General features: G+C 49.1%; 1 protein-coding gene across 1 annotated transcript; it reads right to left on the bottom strand.

Annotated features, from left to right (window-relative positions):
- Positions 1-1,038: 1,038 nt before the first annotated feature.
- On the bottom strand, positions 1,039-3,399 carry LOC123722605 (actin cytoskeleton-regulatory complex protein PAN1-like). Its single transcript, XM_045684898.1, has one exon. The coding sequence runs from the start codon at positions 3,397-3,399 to the stop codon at positions 1,039-1,041; it is 2,361 nt and encodes a 786-aa protein (XP_045540854.1).
- Between the last annotated feature and the right edge of the window lie 4,919 nt (positions 3,400-8,318).

Here is an 8,318-nt window from a genome sequence, read left to right as displayed (position 1 = left end):
CCCTATGGCGGCTTGGAGCGCCTTCTTGGCCGAACGCATTTCAGCCTGGAGGCGCTCCAGCTCGCCCGGCTCCCGGTGCCGACGTCTTCGGCACCGGGATAGAGCACGGCGAGCGGCGTTGCTGGTGGCACGCAGGGCCGCGAGATCCCGCGACCACCAGTACACCCCCTCTCGGGGCGCGAGGCGTCGAGCCCTAGGCATTGCCGAGTCGCATACAGCTGTCAAGTCCCGACGGAACCTGGCAGCCCTTTCTCCGACCCCCAGGGATTGAGGGGGGTCGGAGGCCCACGAACAAACAATAGCGGCCTCCTCTGCCAGGTCTTCGTCGAGACGCGACAGCTGCCACCTAGGGAAGACGCCCCTGCCGCCCGCCGTGCGAGTTTGACGCCCAGGGGGCGCTGTGGAGACCCTGAACCTGATGTACAGGTGATCTGACAGGGTCTCCACGTCCTCCAGGACGCGCCAACACGAGATGCGCGCGCCGATATTGGGGGTGGCAAACGTCACGTCGACAACTGAGCCACCCCGTGCGCGCACACATGTGAAGGCGCTGCCCCGGTTCTCCGGGACCAGGCCAATAGTGAGGGCCCAGTCCCGAAGGTGCGCCCCCTTGACGTCGGTGATGGGGGATCCCCAAGCCGCGCACTTAGCATTGAGGTCCCCCATCACGATGACCTGGGCTGGCAATGCCCTCCGCACCACCAGCTCCAGGCCATCCAGGAACCTCTCAAATTGCGAGAGGCTCCTGTTCGGGGAGAAGTAGACTCCGATGAGCACTACTTCTCCCCAGTTTGCCGCCACGTAACCCGCACCCCTCTCTCTGAGAGAGAGGATTTGCGGGCCCGTTGGCGGCGCCACCATTCCGACCGAGCCCTCCGTGTCCCCGACCCAATGAGGCTGGGAAGGGATGAGGTAGGGCTCGGCCACGACAGCAACGGCAATTTTCCACTCCGCCAGGGCCTGCATGAGCAGGTCCTGTGCGCGGGCGGAGTGGTTGGCGTTGGTCTGCAGGAACTCCGTATGCAGGTGTCTGGGCATTTATGACACCTGCATACGTTCCTCTTCGGGCGGTTGATGCGGCCCGGACGGCGGCTGCGCTCTTGGCGCAGGGGGAGGGCCGGTGGAGCGGGCCTTCCCCCTTATGGTGGGGGGGGTGCATTTAGTCCCCCCCATGACGTGGGCGTGCGGGCAGCCTGTCCTTTTGCACACGGCGCAGTGGACAGGCGCCTCGCACGCAGCCCTCTTGTGGCCCTCTTGGCCACATCGGAAGCAGAGGCGACCATCCTCCGCTTCCGACGGGCATAGGGCCCGGGTGTGGCCCAGCTGCATGCATTTGAAACACCGCAGCGGCCGGGCCCTCACCGCGGTGACGGTGGCCATGCACCATCCAATGGCCACCTTCCCTATCTGTGCGAGGGCCTTCGCCGCCGCTGCCGGACACCGCACCAGGGTGGAACCCCCACCCCAGAAGCTGGGCCTAATTAGGCCCACTTTGACCATATCAGGGTGGCAGCCCCCGGTTGACGCCAGTTTGGCTGCCACCTCTTCGCGCGTCGTCGTCTCGTCCAAACCAGAGACTCGAAGGTCTGCAAGTTTGGACGGACGCGCGATGTCCGCCCAGCCGCCGATAACTCTGACCAATTCGGCAGCCAGGCGGTCGGCCGTCTCTTCCGGGGTGGTCCCCCCTACCTCCATTAACTTGGAGCCGGTCATACTGGTTCTGACCTTTACCGTCTCCAAGCCTAGGTCTCTGAGGCAGATCGCTGCCTTGGCCTTAGCCAAGACGTCGACGTATTTGGCCTCAGAGACCTGTCCTTCTTCGTTTGTGATCGTGGCCCCCGGTTTGAGGGTGACAGTTATGGCCGCCGTTTTGGGGGCCACGATCTTTACAGTCTTGGGAGGGGGGGGAACCCGCTGCACCCTACCAGTGTGAACTGGTGCAGCGGGCGGGGCCCCGGCCGGAGCCTTCTTCTTTTTATTCCGGGCCTTCCGGCCGACCACTTGGGACCATGGTGTTTCGTCGCCCCCGGGTGTTTGGGGGGCGGGATTGGCGGTTCCGGCTCTGGCCTTTGCAGCCTTCCCTGCGCTTCCCTCTCCGCCAGTAGGTGGAGGGGGGGGAGGGGCGGCCGGTCCGGTCTTTTTGATCTTCCTCTTTGGCCTTGGGGCCGGTCCGGCTTTGGCCGCTGGGGCCGGGGCCGGTTGTGCCTCTGTAGTTCTCATAGCACCAGCCACTAGGTTTGGCCGGGCCACAGGGCGCGGCGGTGGCGGATGGAGTCTATCCGCCTGGAGGGGTGGTCTGACCACCGGCTCAGGGGGGAGGCGCGATTCCAGGTCTCCGAGGCGGGCGTTCACCATTCCGCCTACGGATTCCAAGAGTTCGCGCCTCATCTCGTCAAGCGCGCCCCTGAGCATTGTCTCCACTCCCTCCTGGGCCTGAGGAGCCTCCCTCGGAGTCGCGGCCACTTTTCTCTGCGACTCCGAGTACGCCTCTTTAAATGCCTTCAGCTCCGCGCGGATGATCTCAACTTCCTTTGCTAATCTGGCGTTTTCCGCGCGGAGCCGTCGCTGTTCTTCTTGGGGGGTGATCGAGCGGAGCTCCTCCACCGCCTCGATCACCTCCTTCGTGGCCCGGTTTATGTGCCCCAGCACTGTGCCCTTTATGTTGCCACTCTTTTTGACCTCCCCCTGAATGGTGGCCACATTCAGGAGGGCTCTCGCGGCAAGGGCCTCGATTGTCGCAGCCGCCGGCTGAGCACATCTCGGCTCTGATTGCTCCCTAGGGAGGCACGGGGGCGGTTGGGGGGGGGCTTTCGAGCTGCCTGCTCTGCTCTCCTCTGCCTCTCCCTCTGCCAGAAGTGCTCTCACCTCCTGCAGGTAGGCATTATGCGCCCCTGGTCTTCTGGGGCGGCCTCTCGCTGCAGTGGACACTTTGACAGCGACCGGAGCCGCCGTCTCATCGTCCTTGAGCGTCCTCTTCTTGGGCCTCTTGGTTGGAAACCTTAGGGCCAGCCTAGGGACCGTCGGAGCAGCTTTCTTCGCCTCCGGCGTGTCCTCTCTTCCCTCTATTGTGCTGTCCGAGTCGGTGGGTGGCTCAGACAATCCTGACATTCCGGATGCTTCGGATACAGACACTAGCTCAACGTCGCTAGTGTCGTCCTCCTCCGTCAGGTTTTTGCCAGTCTTTGGCCCTCTCTCTCTCGACGCTTCCCGTCTTTCCTTATTCAACAAATCCAAATCGCTCGCAATCGTTGTCAGTGTTCTTGCAGTGGTCGTGTGGCATCCTTTGGCCCCCCCAGAATACGTGGGCCGGCCAGAGGTCAGAGTGACCTCTGGGAGGGATTCTCCGCTGGCGTAGCCAGCGGTACCCTCCTGGGGTAATACATTTTTCGAGTCTGCCATGGTCATTGGTGGTCCGGCGTTGTCGGACACCGGAAGCCGCCTTTGTTGTGCAGGGTGAGGTCCCCCAGTCACGACGCGCGGCCTTGAAGGCCGCCATACTCCGACCGAAGTCCGCTGCCTTTTTACGTGTTGCCGCACGCCCTCGCCGATGCTCCGCAGGCCTGCCCGGTATGGGTGGCCCTGTCCGGTATAGCCCTACGGAACATCCTCCTCCTCCTCAGGGTAATTTTTTATAGAGGTTTTCTTCCTCGCGGCCCCACGCTCAATGCGCAGAGCCCCCGTTTCCGCTCAATGCGGACTTACGGGTTGTTAGTGTTTGGTTCGCGGGGCAAAAAAAGCCCTACCCGAGCAATATGCCGGGGCGTTCCCCTATCCACCACCCGGGGACGCGCCACGTCGGAGTTCACCTCTCCGCCCACTCGGACAACCGAGCAGGTCCGTGGAACCTAACCTAACCTAACCTAACCTAACCTAACCTAACCTAACCTAACCTAACCTAACCTAACCTAACCTAACCTAACCTAACCTAACCTAACCTAACCTAACCTAACCTAACCTAACCTAACCTAACCTAACCTAACCCAGTCACGCGCAGCCCGCCCTGGCGACTACACACGCGCAAAGTCGGAAAAAGTTGCTCCGCGCACCTAAAAGTGTTAAAAATTCAAAGTTGCGGGAAAAGTTTCGAAAAGTTATACGTGTCGCATATCAGCGTACGCGGAAAAATGTGACGATTCTAACGGTGTTATTATTATTAATATCAAGTGCGAAAATAACGAGTTATAACAAAAAACGTTAAAATTTTACTTTCAAAAAATCCCGCTGCAAAAAGTAAAGCGACGACCCATAGTTTTTATTATATCAGTGGATAGCCCTCGTCGAGCTCTACGATCCTGACCTGGGTTTGGATTTTTCCAGTGAGGAAAAGTGGAAAAATACAAGGAAAAACCAAAACCGCGTGGCCATGAGGTCAGTGATCCCGAGGTGGTGGAAGTGCGTGACATAGCTCATTCGATAGCCTGTGAAAAACTGAATCCGAGGACGTTTTCAGATGTAAAATCGGACAAAAGAATAAAAAGATATTAAGTGTAGAAAAGTGACAAAAAGTGACCCAACTTTCAAAAATTCATAACTCAGTAAGTAGATCTGTGACATATGGTTATTGTTGTATCAGTGGATAGAGGATTTAACGCAGAATAAAACGATACCAAATTTGTAATTTTTTGGACAAGATTTCACTAAAAATAACTAAGTTAAACAAAATTGGAAAATGTAAACAAAGGTTATAAAGTTAACAAGGACTATTTTAAGGACAATTAAGCAAAAAAGGATATAACAAAAGTTGTCAATCCTATTTATTTTGTGCATAGATTAATTTAGAATAAAAATTTTGACAAAAACTTTTGAAATAAAAAAGTTTTTTTCGGAATCAAATTACGTAAATCGAAAATAAACACTTGTAAAAATTTTTCAAAAAAGGGTCATATATAGCCTATTGTATAAATAACACAGTGCTGTCTTAGATTTAAGTATTTGGACCAATAAACCTAGGTTTTTGGAAAAAATTTGTAAAAATTAAAACGCTTTTTAAAAATACTTCTAAAAAATCTAGAACTTTGTAATTTCAATATTATTGTAGAGCTAAAATTATAGTATAAATTTGACACTTAATTTAAATTTTTCGGATTAAAATTCTATTTATTATAACAATTATAAGAAAAATTTATTGTTTTTTGGAAATATTAATTCGGGGTGTTAGTTTATGTTAATTTAAAAAGTAAAATAGCGATCCTGAGGAAAATCCCTACAAAACGAGCCCAAACACGACTAATTTTGGACAATAAAGAAGGAATTTAGGACGTGAGCGGCCATTTTGGACGCCATATTGGAAATTTTAAAACTTGAATAACTTTGCAATTAGTGGGCCAATTGTAACGGGGTTTTCGGCAGGACACTTGTCACGACTTGGGCTAACGTTTTAATGACAAAAATTGTATTTAGAAAATTTGACAAAAATTGTGACAAAGCTAATAAATATAAATAGCCCTAATCGAGCTGAGACAGACAAGCCCAAACACGACTATTTTTGGCTACGGGACTCAGGAGATACAGTCGCGGAACTAAAATCCTCCGCCATCTTGGTTTTTAATTAAAAATTTCGAATCCCTGTAGCTCCGGCCACACTTGCAGTAGGATACTCGTGTTTGGTATCGTTGGAAAGGACTTGAGAAGAGCCTTCCATTGCAGGCAATAAGACGACTCTAGATAGAGCCAGACTCTAGTAGAGCAAAAAATTTTTGTGTTTTTAAACTTAGACAAGAAATTTGATAAGAAGTAATTGTAGGAGCCTGGCGCTACCGTCTAATTAATATATAGAGACGATCTCTACAAATTGTAGAGTCATTGTAAAATAAGTTAATTAAGCTTTTTAAGCATTTATTCGCCTGTAACTGTCGTCGCGCATCAATTGCGCAATACCTAGGTTAATTGTAAAATTTTATTGACGTATAAAAGTTTTTTTGACTTTATACATAGATTGTAAGTTATTAGGAGTATAAGATAAATAGTGCGACAGGGTTTATTGACCCCAACAAAAATAGACTAAAATAATTTTATTGTATATTACTTAGACTTCCGATAATAAATTAGACAAAGACAATATTAGTCCATAAAATAGAGTCAAGTAAGGTTTATTGACCTGAGTCTTAAAAATTTGTAGGTAAATTAATAGTATTGATTATCGACACATACCCCCTGACATAATGTTTGGTTTTCGTACACCGGATAAAAAGACAGATAACACAGAGACATCAGGAATGGAGAAACCCGGAACATCCCGGGTTGACCCATTATCAAATAAGACGTCCCACGTAAGGAAAAGTATTGGAGAATGGGAGAATGGAAAAGGGAAGGCAACTCAGTCCCCGACAGAATCAACAGAAGTAGAAGGGACAAGAAAAAAGGTAACGGCTACTAAAGAGAAAAACGAAAACGTGAGAAGAATGTCATCGGAGATTGTGGTCATAAGCCCACCAAAGAAACAAAGTAAAATAGCTGAGGCAAAAGCCTGCGTTACCAAAGCGAAAATTAATTTAAATATGTCAAGGAATATTAAGACAGAGATAAAGACTGGAGTGGCGGAGGCTATTGACAGGCTGTATGGAATTGTTAAGGAAATGGCTAAAGAACTGGAAAAAGGAGAAGAGAAGAAACCAAATGAGAAAGAAAGAAAAAGAGAAAACTTGGAGAAACAAAAGGAAAAGGAGAAGGAACAAGAACAAGACCTAGAAAAAGAGAAAGAGAAAGAGAGTGTCTTAATCAAGAAGATGGAAGAACACGCAAAATTAATAGAAGAAAGTAATGCAAAAATCAGAGAACTAAACGACAATCTAGAGAAGTACCAAGAAAAAGAAAAACAAACGTACGCAAACGTAGTAACGCAGAACAAAGGGAAATCGATGGAGAAAAACGTAATGCATTCGGTGGTTGTAACTGCTAAAGACGAGAATGAAACAGGAGAAGAAGTACTGAATAGAATTAGGAAAGCTGTAAATGCAAAAGATGGAGAAATAGCAGTTGAAAGGATACGCAAGGCGAAGGACAGAAAAGTTATCGTAGGATGTAGGACGGAACAGGATAGAAAACAACTAAAAGAAAGGCTAGAAACTGTAAAAGACCATCTAGAAGTACAAGAGATTAAAAATAAAAATCCGCTAGTTATCCTGCGAGATGTATTTAAATATAATAGCGATGACGATATATTAGCCGCGTTGAGAAACCAGAATAAGAATATTTTTAAAAATCTAGAAGAAGAAAAGATGGAGATTATATATAAAAGGCGAGCCAGAAATCCACATGCAAACCATATTGTCATGAGAGTGGCCCCTCAAATATGGCAAAGAATGGTCGATGCAGAAAGAGTCCAAGTAGACTTGCAGAGAATCAGGGTCGAAGACCAGTCGCCGGTAATACAGTGTTCAATGTGTTTAGGCTACGGACACCCGAAAAGACTCTGCAAGGAACAGGTGGAAAAGTGCAGCCACTGCGGAGGACCGCACAAAAAGGTGGACTGCACAGACTGGCTCGCCGGGACTGATCCAACATGCTGCAATTGCAAGCATGAGAAGTTGGACAGAGCGGACCATAACACTTTCAGCCACGAGTGCCCGATAAGAAAGCGGTGGGACGCCTTGGCGCGGTCTGCCATTTCATATTGCTAAAGGCGCACCGGGCACTCATCCTGAACCCACTCTCGATATTCGGGGAGACGCGATAGAAAATGGCTGTTACGAAGTAGACAATTGCTCGGTTGCTCTTCTTGAGATTATGCACAATACGGGAACAGCAAACAAGAGGGAATTTCGTAACAAAATGGAAAAAAGATTAGAAGAAAATAAAAATTATAATAATATAGAATTTGGAAAAATTAACGATAGTCGTAATAAAATAGTACATAATTTTATTAAGGCTATAATAAAACTTTTGAACGAAAAATCTAAATTATTACTGAAAGAAAAAAGAAAAAATTTGTTATTGCGGACTAAATCTAAAATTAAAGTACTTACTAACAAAAAACGTGAAGATCTGGAAAAAAGGAATCGAACATCTAGCGCCGCCCCGAGCAGCCGAGAGTGGGCTGCGAAAAAACAGCAAAAGGCTGTGAAGGACATCGGTTTTATCGACGCCGAGACCAGCAGAATAGATAGACAAAATACGCGAAATCAAATGCCGAGTCGCATAATGAAGCATGTCACCCGGCACTTATCAGAGGCGAACTCGAGCGGGCAGCGGCGTCGAAAAGCCCAATAAAGCTCCAAAAATTAGTGGATCGACTGCTGACTTTTGCTGTGCGGCAACAGCACAAATACAAAGTTGTTATTGATACTAGTAAAAAAAAATAGAATTACCTGTCTTCCTCA

Source organism: Papilio machaon, chromosome 28 (genome assembly GCF_912999745.1).
Source record: "Papilio machaon chromosome 28, ilPapMach1.1, whole genome shotgun sequence".
NCBI lineage: Eukaryota > Metazoa > Arthropoda > Insecta > Lepidoptera > Papilionidae > Papilio > Papilio machaon.
Note: the sequence above shows the minus strand (reverse complement) of the source record. Positions and strands in the feature narration are given on the sequence as shown.